This window comes from Scaptodrosophila lebanonensis, unplaced genomic scaffold (assembly GCF_003285725.1).
Source record: "Scaptodrosophila lebanonensis strain 11010-0011.00,11010-0021.00 unplaced genomic scaffold, SlebRS2 tig00000159-arrow-arrow-pilon, whole genome shotgun sequence".
Taxonomy (NCBI): Eukaryota; Metazoa; Arthropoda; class Insecta; order Diptera; family Drosophilidae; genus Scaptodrosophila; species Scaptodrosophila lebanonensis.
In genome coordinates this window covers 1,073,609-1,094,882 of record NW_022060596.1, presented here as the reverse complement: position 1 = coordinate 1,094,882, position 21,274 = coordinate 1,073,609, and the positions used below count along the sequence as shown (strand labels likewise).

The 21,274-nt window shown below is 41.0% G+C and overlaps 4 protein-coding genes across 5 annotated transcripts in view; 2 read left to right on the top strand and 2 right to left on the bottom strand.

The window, feature by feature from the left end:
• Nucleotides 1-17,535, bottom strand: part of LOC115629623 (serine/threonine-protein kinase S6KL) — a 32,916-nt gene extending 15,381 nt beyond the window's left edge. Inside the window, exons 1-7 of one of the 2 annotated variants that reach the window (XM_030526122.1) lie at nucleotides 16,928-17,534; nucleotides 14,005-14,108; nucleotides 13,538-13,811; nucleotides 13,343-13,466; nucleotides 13,178-13,276; nucleotides 12,599-12,757; nucleotides 8,512-8,600 (exon numbers count right to left, since the gene is read on the bottom strand). In XM_030526122.1, coding sequence (XP_030381982.1) covers nucleotides 8,512-8,600; nucleotides 12,599-12,757; nucleotides 13,178-13,276; nucleotides 13,343-13,466; nucleotides 13,538-13,811; nucleotides 14,005-14,108; nucleotides 16,928-17,350 — 1,272 coding nt within the window. In that variant the 5' untranslated portion in view covers nucleotides 17,351-17,534. Of the gene's footprint in view, nucleotides 1-8,511; nucleotides 8,601-8,818; nucleotides 9,100-12,598; nucleotides 12,758-13,177; nucleotides 13,277-13,342; nucleotides 13,467-13,537; nucleotides 13,812-14,004; nucleotides 14,109-16,927 lie in introns of those variants that run through there. The other variant, XM_030526123.1, reaches the window with a different exon arrangement.
• Nucleotides 1,608-6,960, top strand: LOC115629624 (protein bangles and beads). The gene is made up of 2 exons (XM_030526124.1): nucleotides 1,608-1,954; nucleotides 4,756-6,960. Exon 2 carries the CDS (start codon nucleotides 4,757-4,759, stop codon nucleotides 6,116-6,118), a length of 1,362 nt encoding a protein of 453 aa, XP_030381984.1. The 5' UTR covers nucleotides 1,608-1,954; nucleotide 4,756; the 3' UTR covers nucleotides 6,119-6,960.
• On the bottom strand, nucleotides 8,819-12,592 carry LOC115629625 (autophagy-related protein 101). The gene has a single exon (XM_030526126.1). It carries the CDS (start codon nucleotides 11,774-11,776, stop codon nucleotides 11,120-11,122), a length of 657 nt encoding a protein of 218 aa, XP_030381986.1. The 5' UTR covers nucleotides 11,777-12,592; the 3' UTR covers nucleotides 8,819-11,119.
• A 952-nt stretch (nucleotides 17,536-18,487) lies between the features above and the next one.
• Nucleotides 18,488-20,779, top strand: LOC115629599. The gene is made up of 4 exons (XM_030526090.1): nucleotides 18,488-18,662; nucleotides 18,819-19,390; nucleotides 19,453-20,176; nucleotides 20,415-20,779. The coding sequence occupies exons 1-4, from the start codon at nucleotides 18,595-18,597 to the stop codon at nucleotides 20,494-20,496; spliced, it is 1,446 nt and encodes a 481-aa protein (XP_030381950.1). The 5' UTR covers nucleotides 18,488-18,594; the 3' UTR covers nucleotides 20,497-20,779.
• The last annotated feature ends 495 nt before the right edge of the window (nucleotides 20,780-21,274 follow it).

The following is a 21,274-nucleotide window of genomic DNA, read 5'->3' as shown; positions in this document are numbered from 1 at the left end:
AGCGCCAGCAACGTTGTCGTCGCCACCGCAATTAACAATTTTTCTTTCATACAGTTAAGCTTCGCCAAAGCGTATTAGCGAGCATGTCACAAAAGTTTCAAGTTTTCAAAGCAATTCGCCTTAAATAGCACGGTTTTCCTTTTTCAGATGCACTTTCGAACGGATCGTTTGAGCAACATTTTATGATATTGTCGAGCTATTTAATACAAGCTGTAATGCCATTGCTAACGTTTTGACAATTAAAATAATAACAAAAAAAATAAATAAACTTGACAAAATCACTATCGAATTTATGAAATAATTAAGCAAATAGTTGGCATGTTGGCTTTCATAAAAATCTTCAAAGCTACTTTTCATAAAAGGACAACAAAGCAATACAACTGGATACAGAGTTAGAGATCATTCAGAAAATCGAAGTGCTGGAACTCGAATTGACAATAAAAATAAATAAATAATCAAGTATCATTTTTGAAAAGCCTTTGAACATAATTCTTTAAAATGCAATTACCCAGCAATTTAAATGATTTTCTGCCATTTCAGAGTATTTTGTAATGTTTAAGAAACGAATTATAGAAAATTCAGAAACTTGCAAGAAGAGCAACAAATAAAAATTAAATGCTTTAGTTTTGAAGTGAAAAAAGCTTGGTTTTCTAATGAGGGAAATATTCAAAAAACATATATGGAAGAGTCAAATGCGTGGCTTAGGGAATTTTGTGATAGGCAAGTTCAACTGTAGCATCATTCACCTTAGACTAAAACGTACTACAAGTATGAAACTGATGCCAAAGCTGAGACTGAGACTGAGACTAAGACTGAGGCAGAGGCTGGGGTTGAGGCAGTTGCTCCAACTTGGCTTTGGCTCGGCTCGACTCGGCTTTCTGATTGCTGATATTATCGATGCGGCTTATAAGCCACATTTGAAAATCGTGTTTCATTTAATGGCTGCTGATAGCGCGACTGGAGTTGTTCCTGCTGTTATGGCCGGGCAATCGATCAGGGAGCGATCGATCGCTGGTGCCCGGTTATAAATAGACGGCTTGATGCTTGCCCGCCCCGCCAGCTGCTGTTCTGCTGCTCTGATCTTCTGATGTTCTGCTCCTCCATATCGCCTCCCGAAGCCTTACAAATTGCTTCAAGCCGCCGCCATCAACATCGCCTGCTGCTTAAAAATAGACGCCAAATCGATGTCTATTTATGGTGAAAAGAGGAGCTTGCAAATGCTCTTCGATCGCTTAGAACTTTGACTAAAAATAGAGTCCTGCCCAGGGGATACGGGGGACGGGCGCAAGGGACAGTATGGTATGGAAGGGCACGTAAGTGTGTGTGTGTGTGTGTGTGTGATTGTCGCGCTAGCTGCTGCTGCTGCTGCTGCTGCTACCTCTGCCTCTGCTGCGGCCACCACCATCGGCATCGCCATCGCCATCGCCACTGTCGCCGTCGCTGCCTTTGTCGTTTGCTCGTGCGCCGTCGTCGTCATCGAATCGTCTCTGCCTCTGTCGCTGCCTCTGTCGCCGCCACTGTCGCCGTCGCCGTCGCGGCCGCCGACATCGGAGCGTGTATATAAACGCCTCGACGCTGTGCCAGCCACTCAAAGCGTTTCTTGAAACTGACCGGTGAGAACACGGGCCAGTCCTCCGACAGAAGCAGCCTCAGCAACGGATTAAGAACCGAACTTAATTATTTATTAAAATATTTTTTTTCAATATACCCACATCGTTCTAAGTTTTTATTTTGTGCCTGTGTTTCAGGATTTTTGTGAACAAATCTAACGCAACGAACATTTAAAGAACCCAAAACCAAAAGTAACTCACCGTTACGATTCAAAAATTCAAAAAACAAAGCAAACAGTTGTGTGTGGCCCATCAATATAAGCGGCCAAAAGCTAAAAAACCAACAACAAACAGTTTCCTTCTTCAAATCAAAAACGACAACAAAAGGTGCACCGATTTTCTAGGTGAGTATTGCAAACAAAGCATTAAATGGTTTGTAAATAAAATCAAATTTAAACATAAAAGAAAACTTGAATCCAAATGAATGACCGAAAAATGACAAAAAACCCAGCTTAAAAGTTGTTTAAAACTGACATCAATTGATGAAGAAAATTTAAGGAAAACGTATATGTGTTCAGTCCATTCATTTTGTTAGTGATCGATGAGCATACTATATTTTAAAGCATTTATCCTTTAGATTCATTCCATACGTTCTTTCGATCTCTTAAAAATTACTCGTACAGTCCAACAATCTTGAGATTGCGTTTGAACCAATTGATCTTTGAATTGACATTTTAGCTACAGACTTTGCATTTCGAATAAAAAACTTGAAGCAATAATTCCTTTAAGGCGGCGGCACAGTTCTTGTAGTTCTTGTAGGGGACACGGAACATTTATTTGTCAAGTGCCTGAAATTGGCAGAAATGTTCATTTCAAGTGCAGGCCACTTTCCTGCTGGGTTGGCTAGATGGTCCTGCCTTATCTGCATCTGCCGCATCCTCGCCCACGCCTCCTCCAATTTCTCATCTCTCCTGGCATATCGATTTGCATTTTGTGTGGGCGCCCCCGCCCACTTTTTTTTTTCTTTTCGATTACTTTACCTTTACCTTTGACTTGGCGTTCGGCTGACTTCGATTCCCAACTTCTTTGGCTATATGGCTATGTGTGTGTGTGTGTGTGTGTGTGCGAGTGTACATATGTGCATATGTATGCATGTGTATGTGTGTGTGCGTACATGTGTCTTTGGCTGTCTGTTGCGCATTGTTGCAGCCGCATGAGGTCGCAGACGAAACAAGTTTTTGGTCTCGTTTTAAGTTTTGCGCATTTATTTGTTTGGTTTTTTTTTGTTTTTGTTTTTGTTTTTTTTTTTCTTTTTTAAAGCAGCTCATAAATTACAAAGATTGTATCTATGAGTTACATTTTCTGTTGTCAGCTGGCGCTTGTTAGGCTTGCCCGCAATCTACATGCATAAATATACATAAGTATGAGTATAGACGTTGCATGTGAATTGCATAATTGCATTGAACAGGCGCGCAAAATGATTTACGACGATTCGATGGCAGAAAAAAAAACCGAGAAACTAAGTTCCCGCGACGAGCATCACGGGGCTCGAAAATTGAAAGACTGCGAGGATCACATTTGTTTGGAGGATATGTGGTTGTGGATGTGGCTGTCCACAGTCTCAAGTTCAAGGAACTCCAGCCGATTCTGTTGCTTTGTTTTATGGAGCTGGAAAAGTAGATACATAAGTACGATATACGAGCATACTCGTGTATGCAGATACATATGTACATATATGCATATTTATGTGTGGGTAAAAGCCAATCAAGCTCCATGGATGTACGCTTTTAATTTATGCACAAATTAAGAATACCGTTAGGCCAGTCTCGAGACTTGTCTTCACACAACACAATTAGCATACAGATGTAGAGAACCGAATCGAAGAAACACTTAAAATTAATGTGCAGAAGGAAATGAATGTGAGCGTCATAAAATTTGCAATTCTAGAAATCATGTTTTTTATGTTTTCAAAAAACTAACCGTAATAAGAGATATGGAGGGAGATACAGATACAGGTACGGGTACGGGTACGGTCATATGCATAGTTTTGTGGATAAAATACTGTTGAGTGGGAAAAAGATTAGCATACGGCGCATTAGCATAATCAGTCGGAGAACGAACGCAAGGAAATGGAGATAGGGCTTTTGGGCATTACCAGAATGCGAGTGGAAAGCTTTAACGATTGATTAAAGAAAGCAACACAAATGGATAGGAATTAGCTACACTCTCTTAAGCTATGAAATGAACCCATTTGTTATATTTCTTTCTTTTTTTTTTTGTCCATCCTACCAAGAATTATGTTCAACATCAACAAACAAATCAAAAAAAAAATGCAACACAAGTGGTTTGCATTAACGATTCTGTTAATTCCATGTTACAGGAATGTGTTAGTTAACAGAGCAGCAGCACCACCCGGTTGAGTATTAACAGAGCTCTGCTAAGCCGCCCATAACAGTGGAAAATATCACTTTATTTATACATCTAAAAATTGATATTAATTTGGATTTTTTTTTTGCAAACTTTTGCTGCGATGAACTTGCACATTCAACCGGCAACACCTACAATGTATGGAACATATGGGGGGATTGGGTCGAACAATGGGACCAACCGTTGCCGGTCAAGTCAATTCAATTAAAAACTTCCGTCCATCTTCGGCGCGAGCGCGAAATAGCGCCAAGATTTGACTTAATCGAATTAAAAATGAGATTTGCACCAGCCGAGCATGTGCCGGGGGGCCGGCCCGTACATGGACTGGGGTCCAAGCTGCGGCTGGGGCCATTGTCCAACGACAGTCGGTCAAACAATCAACTGATGTTGTAATATTTTCAATTGCCATCATTAGCATGTTTCTTGCGGACAGTTTGACGGGCACGCCTGACCTTTTGACTGCTTGCAAAACCAACAGACTAACAAACTAACTGGTTGACTGACTAACTGAGCAAGCGTTTGACCAAATGGCCAATTGGCCAACTGGCCAAGTGGCGGCTAGAATTTTTGGGCGCAGCTTAATTGAAAGGCACTGGCACACCAGTTGAAAGACAAACTATACAGGTATATCGCAACTAACTACGATCTGCTCCCCCCTTCAGGTCTCCCCTGCAATTGCAGGGCACATGTCTATACAAGTATCTCATTTGTTTTGTCTTTTCTTGTCTTTGTCTTCGAATTAAAGCACCTCTGATTTTTGCTTTCCTTTTTGTTGCAGCATGAAGTGCCAAATGATTTTACTGGCCGCCGTTTGTCTGGCGAGCGTTTGGGCTCTGCCCGTACCCGATGAGGAGGTTGCCATTCAGCCCGATGCTGGCTCCAAGGCCGAGCTTCTTGGCAAGACCATACAGAGCAACCCCATCGAGCCAGTCCCGGCCAAGCCCGAGCTGGATGCCAAGATTGAGCCCAAAACAGCGGCTGTGCCCACACCGGCTAAGCCCATCGAGAGCGTGCCCGAACTTGCCGCTGCAGCTCCAGCTGCTAAGAGTCCGCAGACCAACACCAACGAGCTGAAACTGCAGGCGCCCGATGTGGAAACCGCACCCGCCATACCCGAGAAAAAGGCCATAATTGAGGAGAACAAAACAGTCGAGAACGTTGAGGCCATTGAGAAGAAACAGGATAAGAAATTGGCCCGCACCGAACAGGAGCAAGAGCCGTTGGAGGCACCCAAGGCCATTCCTCTGGTGGAAGCGCCAGCCGCCAATGCCGAAGTGCAACAACAGGGCGTCGAAGAGGCCCAATCTGCAGTTCTTAAAGCTCCCCTAGCCTCAGGCAAATCCAATGAGCCCCTGAACAGTGAAGCCGAAGCTGCGTCCAAGCCAGAAGCTGCTGCCGAGCAAACCAAGCCTGAGCTGAAGATCGCCGAAGCACAGAACCCTCAAGCCGCCACCGAGCCAGAGCAAAAGGAACAGTCTCAGTCCGCCGAGCAACCAGCCCGTCAGGAACGCATTAACGAGATCGAGCAGAAGGAGAAGGCTGCGGCGCCCATTGATGCGTCCCCAGAGAAGGAAATCAAGCAGTCCGGCGAATCAAAGTTGAGCGAGAGCAACATTCAGGTGATTGCCCCACCAGAGATCAAGAGCGCCGAGGAGAAGAAGCCTGTTGAGGCTGAAGCTGCTGCCACCCCCATTGCTAAGTCCGCTGAATCGACCGAGAAACAGGCACAGCCCGTCGAGCTGCAGAAGAGCACAGAAACAGCTGCCGAGTCTGCGCCCGTGCTGAAGAACATCGACGCCTCCGTGCCTTCAAATGAGAAAGCCAACGAGCAGACCATCGAGCCCAAGGCTGAGCAGCAGGCAGAGGCCGCAGTTATCGCTCCAGAGGGCAAGAAGATCGACGAAACAGCCGCCGCCTCCGCCCCTGCAACCATTGAGAACAACAAGCCGGTTGAGCCGGCCATCAAGAGCCAGGAGTTGACCAAGAAGGAAATAGTTGCCACCCCTGCTGCGGCCGAACTGAAGAAATCATCTGAGGAGAAATCCGACAAGTCCGACAAATCCGAGTCCAAAAACGAAGACTCCTCGGAGTCCAAGGAGTCCGATGAGAGCAGCGACTCCAAGGAGAACACATCGAACTAGAGCAGCCCCGGTCTCGCTCAATAAACCGCTTTCGGCAAAGTAACAGCGGTCAAGCCCACTTTCCCCTCCCCCCTGACTTTCTACGAGCCCCATAGTCGGTGTTCGTCTTCCGCTCTTAAGTTGCTCTTAATATTACAAATCTTAGTTAGTGGTATTTTTAGTAAGTAATCGAGATAGCAACACACAGCAAAAACAACAGCAACAACAACAGCAGCAACAACAACAATAACAGCAATATAAGAACAAGAATGAGAAGAACAGAAATTCGAATGCAGTAATACTTGTAGTTTGGATATTAAGTCTAAGGCCCGCAAAAAAGGTTCAAGCAAAAAATAAATAACCAGCAGAAAACATGAATGGGGGAACCCTCAAACTTATAATTATCATAGCAGTAGCAATAGCAACGGAAACTGGAACAGGAATAACAGAGAAAAGAGAAATAAAAAGAAACAGGACAAACCGCTAAGATGGCATAAAGCAATACTTATAATTATAATTTAATTAATTTAATTTTAATTAAATTTTAGTCATTGCAAAACAACCAACTAAAACGTCTAGTACCCCCCCAATTCCACAAAGCCGCTCCGCCCACCCTCCTTTCCACCTCAAAGACACACACACACACACACAAACTAAATGGAAAAACCGGAAAATTTTGTTGTTTTGCCATCCCACAGCGTTGGAAAACGATTAAATATTTTTTAAAAAAAAAACTTTTTTTTTTGTGAAAATTTATGATAACGCACCTACATTTAATACCGATAGTGTTATGCATATATAAATATATATGATTTTTATATAGACTGAGAAAATTCTTAAATAAAAAACGGGAAAAAATAGAACAACGCCTGAGTTTTATTTATCTAGCGCTGAAGGAGGAACAGAGGTATGTTTCTAAACTGAGGAATCAGTTCTCAATACGACATGGCAAGAGAAACCTAAAGTTGTCGAGAAAAGGATCGATCGATGGACAACAAACTGTCTCAAGGAAGGGTCGCATTTTCCAATAAACTTTCCTTTCAATATTATAATGCAAAAAATACAGATTGGATTTTTCCAATGGACGCATAACCGGACAAGCTCATTGATTTAAAAAGACTTAAAAAAAAAACTTATGGATTTAACTGACAATGTTCATTACTACGAGTTACTGGTTTATAATTACAGCTAACGGCTAACAAGGCAGACATAGCCGATTTATGGGAAGACTGAGCAGTCTGTCAATTGCAGCTTAGACTGCGACATCGCAAGTATGCGGGTATATCGTACTTAGATCAAATGTACGTACAAGTATAAATAAACCAGTTTGCTTAATCAACGTCTACATCGGAGCGTTACGAAGCCGACAGGCAGCAATGCCAAAGTCACAGCTAACTACGCATCTAAACATAGCTGGCTAGGTACACACAGACCCGCGTCTAGAACATAGTTAGCTAATAGAGGCGGGTGTATTATATTATTGTAATAAATATATAACAACAAATTAGATTAGCGTGGCCTGACAGTTCGCAATTGAAATCACGCCTAGCAACACGACAACACCAACATGATTTTCGTCTCGCATCCGCATCCACAACCACATCCACATCAGCATGATCGCTTCATTGCATCGCATCTTGAGAGACAGATTATGCATACCCTGCTTAGTTTTTAGTCACCATCTCTCCTTCACTGAGATACGCAACTATATTCACTATTTTCGCCCATTTCAGCACTCTTGCAAAGATCTCATCTACTTGTATATACGAGCCATACTGTTTCCTCAAAGTTGGAAACAATTGCCAGCCAGTTCCTAAGATTTCTCGAAACTATTTACAAAACCAGTTGTTATGTCACATTGATTGATGGATTGCTTGTTCTTTTCAAAGGTACCGATAGAAAAGGGTAACGTCGTCAAAATGTACAAAATTGAATTGAATTAGTTTTGCAAATAACCTGTTTAGACATGGGAATTATACTTCCCTGTCGGTTAATTTTTAGTGACCCCGACATACCCGTGTAGAAGCAGCACTTTGCAATTAATATTTCTTATCTTTCAGTTTGTACTTTCCTCCCAACTCCGCTCTTACAAACAAATGATGCTGTTTTGTATTTAGTGGCCGCGACTTATATGAGATCGCAAAGTAGAACCAGTCTATAAACAAATTTATAACCAGTCTGTAAATAGTAACAATTGGCAATTAAAATTTGGCCTCGATAAGATATTTCTTGGCACCAAGTGCCGAACAGGGCTAAGTACAAGTTCTGCATTGTTTTGATTTTTGTTCTCACATCGACAGCTCTGTTTGTCGACAAATAAATAAAGTTTACTATATATGTAAATGTACTTGTATATACATATTTCACAGGTAACTCCCTCTTATCACAGAATCGAAATTAGAAATTTGACTCACCTTTTGCGTAAACATCTGGCAGACAATGACGCCCAGAGCCCACCAGTCCACAGCATGGCCGTAGGGTTCACCTTTCAGGATTTCGGGCGCTGCAATGAGAGGAGAAACTGTTTTTACCACCCCCACGTATAAAGAAAATAAGCATAAAATTATAATGCTACTAGTAGGTTATGAAGTGTATGGTGCATAATTGAGAAGAAAGGCGAACAAATAAAAAAACAAAACAAAAAATAACAATGAAACAAGGACAATGTGATATTAACAGATTGAAGAGGAAAAAGGGAAGAATAAAGTATAAGGCGCTTTATAACTTTTTGAAATTTCGTTCCGTTTTTATTTCTGCTTAATTTCGATTTTACAACAGTAATTTAAATTGTAATTTACATCGATCATTTACAAAGTACAGCGTGGACACATCGTAATATACACACATAAATAGATAGGGTGTACGTTCTCTACATTTATATGTTTAATCACTACAAGTACAATCACAATAATATTTATACATACAATTTTCATTTGCTTGCATTTTTTCAGCTGCGTCTCCCTCTGCCTCTGTGCATTCCCTCCCACTCTCCTGCTCTTTTCCTATAAATATACAGATATACATACTATATATCTATATATAGATGTATATATATTTTTGCTATATATTGTACGCTTCCATGCTGAAACAACACAATCTCTCTCCCTCTCCTTCAAGCTTGCTCCTTCTGCTCCTCCTGTCGATCCTCATTCAGTTACATACACATTAGTTACATCTTGATGGGTTATATTTTTTACATTTGTCTCGAATGGACTGTTCTTACAGCTTACAGGTGTTTACAGGTGTTTGTTTATTGTTTTCTAGTTTAATTAGGCTACTGCACTTCATGGAAATGCCCGGGGCAGCGTTTTCGATGCCTTTTCATATAATCATAATCATCTGATCGTCCTCATAATAATTGCTCCTTAACATATACAACTATTTACAACATTTCATCGTCTTCATCTCATTTGATCAGCTCATTTGTAATCTTCTGAGCTACTTAACATCTTCACACACATACTTGAAGTCGAACGCCAATTTAATCTTGTAGTATGGCCATTTAATATGTAGATTTACGAATCCCTATGATCCTCTTTACATAGCTATATAGATAGATTGTTGATGTTAGTTTTCGAATAGTTTACATTGATAATTTAAAATGATGTTACAAGTTCGTTCCACTCTCATATCCTTAAAAAGAAATCCTAAATTAAAATCCATTGAGTGCCTTAGTTTACATTGGAACAGGGGGATATTTGAAGGGGTTGTTGGTTGTTTTGTGTTGGGATTTGGTTTCTGGTGGGGTTTCCCACAATAAATGTGCTCTTCTATATAGATGATTTTGTTTTGTCGTATGCTTGCTCTGATCCAGTACTACTTAGTTCAGTTTCCATTTTTTCGCTCACTAAAATTAGTTTCAGTTTCTGTCATTACTCGTATAAGTATGATTGGTTATATACCTATGTTTAGGTTACAAATAAAACTTGGTGTTTATCGATTGGTCCATACATATATACACATAGTTAAATATATATATATATCGTACGTATGTGCAAGTTGTAGGTATAATAATAAAATTGTATTTTGCTTGTTTCACTTTTTTGATTGCAGGTATTTAGAACTCTAAGGCTTAGGGTTATCAATAATCAAATATATTTCCACACACATAATAAACGAAAATTACTAATAAACCATGTGCTCTGGGGCCCCGGGCAGTTTTCTAGGGGTTCGGGGTGGGGAGGTACGCACAAATAGAGAGAACGGACTATAGAAATCGCAGTGCATGCGCCATACCAAGCAAATTTCCACGCCCTAAGATCTATTCAGATGAAAGCTTGTCGTGCCCTATATTCCAGATAACAATAACTTATCTAGCCACAACCACACACACACTCGCTCACACACAGACGCATCCACATACACTCTTTAATTACAAGAAAAGAAATTAAGAACTAATAGCAATGCTTTTGTTTTGTTTTTGTTTTTTTTTACGCCTCTACACATATAATAAATTATTCAGTTTTAAGTTTCTATTCAGATATATATGCATGAACAAGCTTTAAGCATCATATTTGTAGGTGGTAGTGGTGTGTGTTTCTTTGTTTGTGAGTGTGAGTGGCTGTGGGTGTGTGTGTGGGTGTGTGTGTGTGTGTGTACATATGTATGTAGTCTGTATGATTATTAGTAAAGCAACTAGTTTGTGTACGATGGGACAGATCGTTTGAATTTCACTTGCACTTAAGGGTTAATGTTAAACCTAGATACATATATGTATATCTATCTTAACTATTTATATATATATATATATATACAGGATGTTAAACTAAAGATTTATATGCATGTATGTAATCAGAAGGGAACAAGTTGCTTAATTAGCCACTAATTTGGCGGCATTTTGAAACACAAATAAAGCAATACTAGTCCATATAATAATAAATATGTTCTTATGGGGTGTATAACTTTATCACTTATCACTAGGCAAACAAAATTAGGAGTAACAGAAATGAAAACACGAGTAACACGCATTGGCGTCACCCCACTCGGGTGGTCAAAGTTGAGGCTAGGTCTAGGTCCAGCCAGTCACATTGCAAGCGTCTCCTTGATGATCTTCTTCATGGCATTACCCATGGAGGGTGCCGTCGAACCCGAGGTGGAGTAATCAAATTTGAACAAGTAGGGCTGCACATCCGGAAACGAGGTATCAAAAATCAGATCCAACTCGCTCTGGCTAGGAGTCTTCGGCACGTAGTCGTGTCGGTTCATCAGCTCTGTTATATAGATAACCTTCTCGGTTAGCAGATCTGAAACATTCTCGCGACAAAGCTGGCGCTCATCCTCGCTCTCGTGCTTGATCAGATCGAGATGCACTGTCCACACCTCCCAGGGTATGGACTCCTGTTGAAAGGGCCAGCGATTCTTCTTTTTTTGAAAGAACTCCAAGCTTATTTGTCCGGAGCCACAGCTCTCGTTGGAGCGCAATTTCTCGCTAAACAAATTAATGGCTCGCTTCACCTTCCGCGTGAGGCTATCTGAGGTGCAGCAGACGTATGTAAAGTCGATGAAATCGCAGTCCACATCGGTGTAGCCGACCGTGCCAATTGAATACTGGGTATCTCCTGTGTACATATACTTTCCGAGGCAGCGATGAAAGAGCACCGTGTGAAAGATGCTGGCCACGGCTTCGTCCACCTGGCGACCCTCCATGGTCAGATCGAAGACTTGCGAGCGAGCATTCATCGTTTTTGGAGGGGAGAGGGGTGATCGTCTTTGAGGATCCAATGAAGTTCGAATGTATGTATGAATAAATGCCGTGTTTTAAATGGGGAATCGATTGATGTTACTCTCTTGTGTGTTGGCTATTTACGGTGTTTGATTGTTGGTTGTTGTTATTGTTATTGTGTCTGACTTGTTACTCCTGTGTTGTTATTGTTGTTGTTTTTGTTATTGTTGTAACTGTAGTTGCGCTACAGATGTTGTTGTTTCTACTCAACACTTTATAACTTAGCTTAGATTAAGTTTTAGTTTTTTGCTGCTACTGCTGTTGGTACACGCTCATTCAATCGCTCTCTCTCTCTCTCTCTCTTCCTCTACCCTCTCGCTCTCTTTCGCTATATCCGTAACTGTAGCTCTCTCGCTCTAAACTCCTAATAGTTATTGTTTCCTTTCACACACTGTCCCAGTTAAAGTTCTTCTTGAGTACATTCTGCTTAATTATTTCATTCTAAAGTACATAGTTTGGTAGAATTTGTAATTGCAATTACGTTATGAGCAGTTCCTCTCCTCTCCTCTTCACCTTATATTCGGGTTTAGTGCGTTTCTTGTTTAGTTTCTTTGTTTCGTAATACCTTTTAACATTTTGGTTTCAGCTTGTTTTCTGTTCTCTTTTTGTTGCTGTTGTGGTTTCTGTAGTTGGTTTTCTATATCTATATATAGGCATATATATAAAGTTTATTTTTGCTTAGCATGCGACGTTCTAAATTCTAATTATTTTCCTATACTTGTATGTGAATGTTTTGCTTTTGTATTTGTTGTATTTTGAATTTAATGTTTAGATCGTACCCATGTATTTGAAGGTGCCGCACATGGTTCGGGTGGTGGCCCCCAACTTGAGCCACTTGCTGAGTCCGAAATCCGTTAGTTTAATGTGAAAGTGCTGCGTTAGCAAAATATTCTCGGGCTTTGCATCGCGATAGATAATGCCAGCGTTGTGAAGGAAGTCTGAAAGATAAGAACGCAATAAGTATAAAATTTCGCACAAACCCAAACCATTACAAACCACATCATCAAGAGCTTGAACTGATAATTGTCAAAACATTTAATCTTGTGCATTTTATTGGATAGAACTATATTTCTGAACTGGCCTCTATATTAGTGCGTATTGCCGTATATAAAAGGTGAACACCATGTATTTTGAATAATATCTAACCCACTTAATACTTCATTTTGCTCTAAACTATTATTCAGTTCTGCGATTACTTAACAGAAAAGTGTCCTATGTGCAATATAAAGCTTTCGCTGACTTATGTTTATACCATCAATTCGCTCTGGCAAAACCTATTATTAAATTGCTACCTTCATGTTATTAGACTGATTTTAACCGCACGCTCCTTTCCTTGGCCCAAGCCTTTGATAACTCACCGATAGCGAGCGCGATTTCGGCCACGTACAGCCGCACTAGATCGATGGAGAAATGGGCAATTTTGCTGAAGAGCTCGCCATTGGGCACATATTCGGACACTGAAAGAAGTTCATGAGTGGTGATTTAATAGGAGTGTACACACTGACTACCAAATGTCTACATACAGATGTGCAGGTTGTGACGATTCTGCCACAGATCAATTTGCTGGACTATAAACGGATGATGGCCACACACCTTTTGAATGTCAGCCTCGTCTTTGATTTGCTGCACGCTATTCTCTTCGATGAGCTGAGTATTGGGGCAGAGAGAGAGAGAGAGTGAGTGAGAATCCCAAATCCGAGAATTAGTTATATACATACCTTGGATTTTTTGAGGACTTTGAGAGCGTAGCTGTTTTTAGTTGGGGCGGCGGCAATTGCAGTTTTCTGCTTCGTTGTAATCGACGTTGTTGCTGGGCAGCTCTTCTTCTCCAAAACTTTGAAGACCACTCCAAAGGCACCCTTAGCTACCAATAACTCTATATCAAACTGTTCGTTGCGACTGGACTCCTTGAAGTGTGAATTAAAAATAGCATTTGTCAGCGGTCTGTGCCATTGTGTCTTCGAACGTCGCGAGCCCTGGAGCGAAGTCAGGCTGCAAAATAAAGATAAAATATAATATACATGTAGAACAGAAAAGCGATAACGGGTGACAATAGTATATGCTTTCAAAAATATTTGTGTACATATGTATGTATTTAATATCAGAATGAAAATAAAACGCGATTTTACGAAATAAACAAAAGTACCAAGTCCCGATCGGCCGATAGAAAATAATTCGTTCTTACCTCTTGCGCGTGGCCTTGTTGCGATGCCTGAACGAATTACGCGCTGTTGAGAAGCTCCAGTTCAAGCGAGCACCTCCGAGACTGCCCAAGCTCCAAGTTGATAGCTGCAGAGAGAAGAGGGAGAAGGTAGAGTGAGGATGAGAGAGTGGAGGGAAACGTGAGATGCTTTTTGAGTTGATTTTAATCTTTGGTGAGTGTATTGTTTGTTTTTTTGCTCTTTAGACCGGCTGACCATTCTGTATGAATCAGTCCTATATTATACATATACTTCTGTTTATAGGCACATATGTATGTACATACATACATATGTATGTATGTATGTATGAATATTTATTTTGTTGTTTCGTGTGTGCCAAACAAAATCGAAATCTAAACAACGATCAACTCAATTAAATGCGTATTGCTCAAACATGAGCTCGGCAAAAAGTAAAACATAAACAAATTTCAAATTCATTTATTCCACTAAATAAATTACGTTTAATTAATTAAAATGGCAGTCAAGCAAAACACGCGTTCTTCTCATATTTTTGTTTTTTTTTTTTTCTCTTGTGGCGTGTTTGGTAAAAACGTCGCAAACAGTTAACAACTCATTCTACCTGTAATCGAGAACTTGCCAGACGCACTGGCTTCGGACTATTTTATGTCTCAGGCCAATCTTTGTGCGTACACACACACACACCCACACACGTTTGTATGGAAGTACGTAGTATTTGTTGGTATGTTTGTTTGTGTATTGTGCACCTTTGTTTTAAACTGTTGCTGTTGGTGTCTTTGTCTGCCGTTTAGCTTATTTTCGTGCGACGCCAAACACACACACACGTACTTGTGATTAATTTGCGAAAATTTCGTTAATTGCTAGAAGGAAAAATGTCGCGGCGCAGACGTGCGATCTGAGAGTGAACGACGACACGTGTGAAATTGCCTGCGAATTTGTTATTTTGCAAAGCCGAGGCACAAGCAGTGGCAGAAGTAGAGGCAGCGCAGCGCAAAAGGCAGACGGGCGAGCCAACAGCAAAGAGTAAACGCTGCGTAACGGCGACCGCGATCGAACAGCTGAGCGCAACGCAACGACTAAAAGAGAGCCAACAGCGCAGCTACAGCGCTGGACGTTTAAATAGGCAACCTTAGAAGGTCAGCGCTTCTAAAATTAAATCAATTCAGTGGGTTTATAAATTCAAATAGCGAATACAATAAATTCTTTATTTAAAAATTACTTTTCCCACAATTGCAATAATAACAAGGTAAATAACTTTAAGGAACTAATAATCAAAATCTCTTGGGGTTTTTCTGAAACAGGCGTTTCGAAGAGCAGAAGCTTGACAAAAATTATACTTTGCAATTCCGTCGCTTAAGCTACAATTGTGAAATCAACCTTTCATATACTTCAGCCAAAACTTTCGAAAAAATATAGAATTGGGTTTGTGCAATTGAATAAATTTATTAACGGCAAATGCTTTTATTATGATTTTGAATTAAGTGTCTGGCACATTTTTCTGGCCGCCAGTGTATGCCGGAATATGCTGAGAAATAAGCATTTGGGCACTTGCTGATGCCCTCGTACATATTGAGTGTAATTATAGCCACGCGTTGGCGGTGTGGAGGAAAGGGCCGATGGCGTCATTTTAACCGTTAGCTCAACTGCATTGATATTGGATTGCGCTCTTGACTGCTAATTCTGCTGCCGTTGTTTTCGCTGCTCTGCTGTTGTTGTTATTGTTGGTTGATGATGACATTGCATACGGAAATTGCGTAGCGAAATTGTGGGAGAGCGCGCGCAAAAACATCAAAACAAATTTGATAACGCGCAAAAGGCATGGGCAGCACACATACATGCATACGAACACACTCACACAATTACAATTTGCGCAGCAACGCAAAAAAAAAAACAATGCGGAAATAATGTTGTCACTCATTCAGCGAAAAAAAACGAGTTGAATGTTTGAGTTGCGCGTTCCCCACTCTTATATACTCTGTACCCGGCTCAGTAATTAGTTTGGTTTTGGTATTTTAATAATATTTAAAACTTAAATTAAATAGTATGATATAAAACAATATACATATGTATATACATACATATGTATATTTGTATATTAATAACTAGACTTCAGAAGAATGTGAATGCAAGCGGACTTGGGAAAACCTGCACACAAAGTTTGATAGCTGTAACTCTTATACTTTCGCAGATACTTGAGTTTATGCCGACAAACAGATAGATAAGGTAATCTCGACTCATCTTGTCACACTGGTCAAGAATAAAAATATACATACATATGTACATATGTATGTATTCATAATTCGCGGGGTCTGCCATGGCTCTTTATGGTTGTTACATAGATTCGCACTTAACTAGCATACTGTCTTAACCTTCGGGTACAGAGTATACAAAAAGGCAATAATGAGAGCGCAAGCTTGGCAAATTGAAAGAGTGGGGCGGCAATTTATGCTAAATAAACTCAACACGTGCCTGATCGACCCACGCAGCGACCGAGTGGGCGCGAATGGCATTAAGAGAGCGAGGGCTGGATGGGGGCATAGAACTCAGCTGGGGCATTAGCAGATTTTTCTGAGATTCAGATGAGATCAAGGACAGATGTGAAAGAAGGCAAGTTCAAATCAACTTGCGCAGTAAAGGGTGCTTACAATACATTTTTGTCAATTTCGACATGAAGAAGAGAGAGAGACAGAGAGCGGCGGCGATGACGTTACCTTTTGGCCCATGTCTGTCAGATACAAAGCAGCTAAAAGAGAAAGGCACATACATACATATGTACCTACACAATTGTGTACATAAATATGTACATACATACACACGTATGTTGGGATGGATTTATTTACACATGTACCCACAATTTATCGATATAGCATTCATTATCAGCGCGCCCTAAATTCTACAATCAACAAATTTACTTCATTTATTACAAACCTGTCGCGAGCGTTGTTGTTGTGGTGCCTGGATCACGGTTGCAGCAGCTGATTGTAGTGTCTGTGCTTCAGCTGTGTTGTTGTTGTTGTAACTGCTGCTGTTGCTGCTGCTGCAAGGGGTGAGTGTTGTGGTTGTTGTAGTATTGGTGTTTGCGTTGTTGCTCGTTCTTTGTAGGGTTTTTTTGCTGCCGCCGCCACAGCCAAAGGTTATCGTAGTTGTTTGTTGTTGCTGCTGTTGTTGTTGTTGTTTTGGCTCCCCCGCCACAACTAAAGCTGACGTCGACGCTATTGCTGTTGTTGGTGTGGTGGCTGTGACTACTTCATTCAATACATGGCGATCTAATATTGTTGCTGATGCTGCACCAAAGTTTTGGTTTTGCGATGCTTTTCTTCTGTTTTCATGCCTTGTTTGCGCGTTTCCCATCAAAAGTCGTGGAGCACACAAATCAATCTTTATACACTCGCGCGCACACTAAATAAACACACACGCACACACACACACACTAGTGCAAAATCACACGCGCACACTATTTTGCACTAAAACACAAACAAAAAACCAAGTAGCTAATAAATTAACTAAAATTAAAGCGCGTTTTTTGTCCGTTGCCTTCTCTTTGTTGGTTATTGTTATAAATAAAACAAAAAATCAAACTTGTGGTCCTTCAGCTAATGTTTTTTTGCCTGCGCTTTTGTGTTGTGTGCTGCGCTCTATGCAAATGAAGGGTTGTTGATGTTACATCAAATTATCGATATATCGATATTTCCACAACTGCTATACGATATGTTCAAACGATACTTTTTTGTTAGAGCAAATACTCCAGTTCATGAGCATCCAAAACATATGCATATGCAGCATCTGAAACAAGCTAAAGAGGGTAAAAAATCGAGTATGTTATTTCTTTTTATTATTTGCCTGATGTAGCTTCATATATTGTTATTCTAATCGCAAATATTAAGCAACATGTGTTTATAAACGATTATTTTATTCCATTCTGTACAAATCCAACTCAGTTTAAAGATTTCATGAGTAACATAAATTTAAACTTTGTTGCCTCTCATATGAATTAGTTAACTGTTAATAAAGCAAATAAAATTGAAATAAAAAACAAAGCGCTGAGGTTCAAACTCCATATTTTGGTTGTTAAGTGAAATGAAACTAATAATACGGCCAAATATATGTCAGCAGTTAAAACGCCCATCTTAATACATATAAAAATTAATTTACATCAGCCTTATTGTTGATTTGTTCATTAAAATTAAAGACATCCTTCCGACCAGTAAAATATACTGTACTGTTAGTAGCTATAATATGGTTTTAAATTATGAAGAACTGTTTTTATTGTTTTCAAATTATAGAAAAAAGCCGTTAAAACCAAACCTTACATAACTGTCTTATACATCAACCAATCGCCACAAAATACGATGCCTTTTATAAGAGTCGTCGTTGTCACTGTATAAAAAAATCGCCGATATTTCGTTATCGATAATTTTCAATTCGCATTCTTATCCATTTGAGCATTTCTAGTGTAATTTACTTACTCTATGGTGGTGTGTGAACACTGTTATAAAGGCAAAGCGTCCAATATAGATATAGGCAATATATAGCGGGATATAGCGCTAATTTGCCATTTTTCCAGGGAGTATTCGCAACATAGGTACTACATTAACATGGACATCGAACTAAGCTTAGACGAGATAATCGAACGAAAGCGTGGGCGTCCCAGCGACAAAAAATTGTAAGTGAAAATGACAAATTTACGGTTAATTAGGATGACAAAAAATGGCGCTGATTTGCATGCTTCTGCATTTAACTCGGCTGCACTTTTTTCTGTTGTTGTTGCTACAGCTACTGTCGCCGTCAATTATGCATATGTGATTTATTTTCCTCGCAGCTACCTCAATAATAACAAGCCACGCAAGCTTCTGAACAAGCAAACCTTCAAGCCCACAAAACCGGCAGTAGGCCAAACATTGTCGTTACAAGCGTCGCCGGCTCCAGCGCGCAATTTCGATGCACGAAACAAGATCATTCAGAAGACGCGTGCCAAGATCACCGATGCACGGGAAGTGCTCATCAGGAATATGCGGCAGTCGGGCATCGATGCGCGCGAGGTGCTGCTCGAGCGCAAAAAGGAGCGCCAGCAGCATCATGCGGAATCGCCACCACCTCCAGTTCGTGAAGCCATCGGTCCGGGTGGCGTGCACAAAGGGCGGTTTGGACATCGTGTGATAACCATGACGAATAAGCCGGGTGGCACCATCCAAACCCTGTGGAATCCCGAAGAACCTCTACCACGTGTTCGCGTTGGTGGTGGTGTTAGTGGTGGAGGCGGAGGTATTTACAAAGCGGTGGTCGGTGCTATGCCGCCTCATCAGCCATATATGCCCAGACTGAATAAACCGGTGCAACCGTTTGCTCCACGCGGCTATGTCGACCATGATAATATGCAGGACTTGGAGGAGGGTAAGTGTGGCGTGATTATGAAAACAGCATGCATGGTATTTAACGTGTGTCCCATCCTACAGAGGAGCTAAGTCGCACGCTGCACTTTAGCAACTATAAAAGCCAACCACCGGGACCCAATGTGCGTTTCAAATTCGGAGGCGGTGGCTATGACATGGACGATGTCGAAATGGTGTCCGTAACGGGCCCGAGCATCGCCAACGATCCGTTTGCCATTTACGAACCGATACGCAATCGCAGTGAGCGATCAGCTTTGCCACCGTCACTTGCTACTCACACGGATGCGGGCGAACAGTTATTCGAGCGACGACAACGCAACCTGGTGGCTTCCGCCAACTTACCAGAATCGCTGCGTGCCCGTCTGTTTGGCAGCGAGCCGGATCGTCGTGTCTCGCATGGCATTTATGCCAACGAGAATGGGTCACAGCCAACGGGTATTAGCGTTGTTGCTGGTGGTGGCGGCAGCACAGGCGGTGGGGGACCACTAAGACGCAGTCCACCGCCACCCCCCTTGGCTGCACTCAATCATAAGCCCGGCTATCGTTTGCTGGTGAGCAATCTGCATGCTAATGTCACCACTGCGGACATACGCGAGCTGTTCAATGATATTGGACCCATGTACGATGCGCATGTGGTTCGTCCAGGCACTGCGGAGGTCATCTACAAGAGTCTGGAGCACGCCGAGAAGGCTGTCGATGCCTACCATCAGCGTGAATTTGATGGCCAGCCCATGCACTGTGTTCTGGTTAATCCGCACTCGTCAAACCGTTCGGCCAATTCGGCAAGGTGAGTCTTATCAGCAATTTTTTTTTCTTATTTTTAGAATATTAAGTCCCACGCATTTCGCCATCTCTGAACTTTAAAGTGCCTTTCCAAGACTGCCTCCATTATTATGTGTCAAGGCTGGAATGTAATATGTTTCATTTCATATTCGATATAGTGCCACGCCCATTCCCCAAAAGAAACTCAATTACTGCCGTCATGCGTATTGTAACTTATTAATCTCGAAATTCTATATTTGCAGCTCACGCACGGTCACAACGAATTCATCGGGCGTGGAAGTGGACATTGATGCGCTGCATTCGGTGCTATTTCGGGACCGCTAGGCATACGCATAACAATCCACTTGACACACTAGGCAATTATCACAGGAAACACTATCCTAAAGACATTCACAACTATACATATTTAGACACGCGCTTCTTTTTTTGTTGGAGACATCGACATTCATTTTCATCATCTATTAGTTGTAAGTCCAACGAACGGCTCGATTTATGTAAAGTTCAGTACATAAAAAAGATGTTCTATGCAAAGGCGGAAGTCGTTGAGTCAATGCGTAATTTAGAGAGAATTATGTAAAAAAATATATAAAATACGCAAGCAGCACGATTCTAAGTGTTTGATATTCTTTGTACAACCATTTAGCAGCCCTATCGAAGAATGAAAGATAAAAAGTCCTTGTGATATCATTTTGTGAGTGAGTGCACTTTTACAGTTCTTTCAGTAGCGTGGTCGATTATGCGTACCTGCTATGATATTTACATTCTTAACACTCCAAATTCTATTAGAGATGTCGTTAGTTCAAAATTGTGGTTTCAACTTTCTAAGCTGACAAGCAAATATGACTCCAAAGTAGAGAATTTTGCTTGCTTCCCCGAAAAGAGGAGCAATCAGTCGCTAATCCTATCTCTTTTAAAAATGAACAAGTAACGCTGTGAATATATTCAAAAACTATACAGTCTACCAGAAAAATGTTTTTCATGCACCACTGCTAAAGCAATTTCGTATAATATGCTTTCTGTTCTCGATTCCGGTTAAAATATAGGACACTGAAAAATTTCAGGCCACAAATCTGTAGCAGTGGGTTCACTCTTCTTCTTCTTT

Coding starts and splice junctions, on each gene's coding strand:
- LOC115629624 (XM_030526124.1), top strand. CDS start 4,757: ATGAAGTGCCAAATGATTTTACTGGCCGCCGTTTGTCTGGCGAGCGTT.
- LOC115629625 (XM_030526126.1), bottom strand. CDS start 11,776: ATGAATGCTCGCTCGCAAGTCTTCGATCTGACCATGGAGGGTCGCCAG.
- LOC115629599 (XM_030526090.1), top strand. CDS start 18,595: ATGGACATCGAACTAAGCTTAGACGAGATAATCGAACGAAAGCGTGGG. Junction 18,663..18,818: donor CGTCCCAGCGACAAAAAATT/GTAAGTGAAAAT, acceptor TTTTCCTCGCAG/CTACCTCAATAATAACAAGC. Junction 20,177..20,414: donor CGTTCGGCCAATTCGGCAAG/GTGAGTCTTATC, acceptor CTATATTTGCAG/CTCACGCACGGTCACAACGA.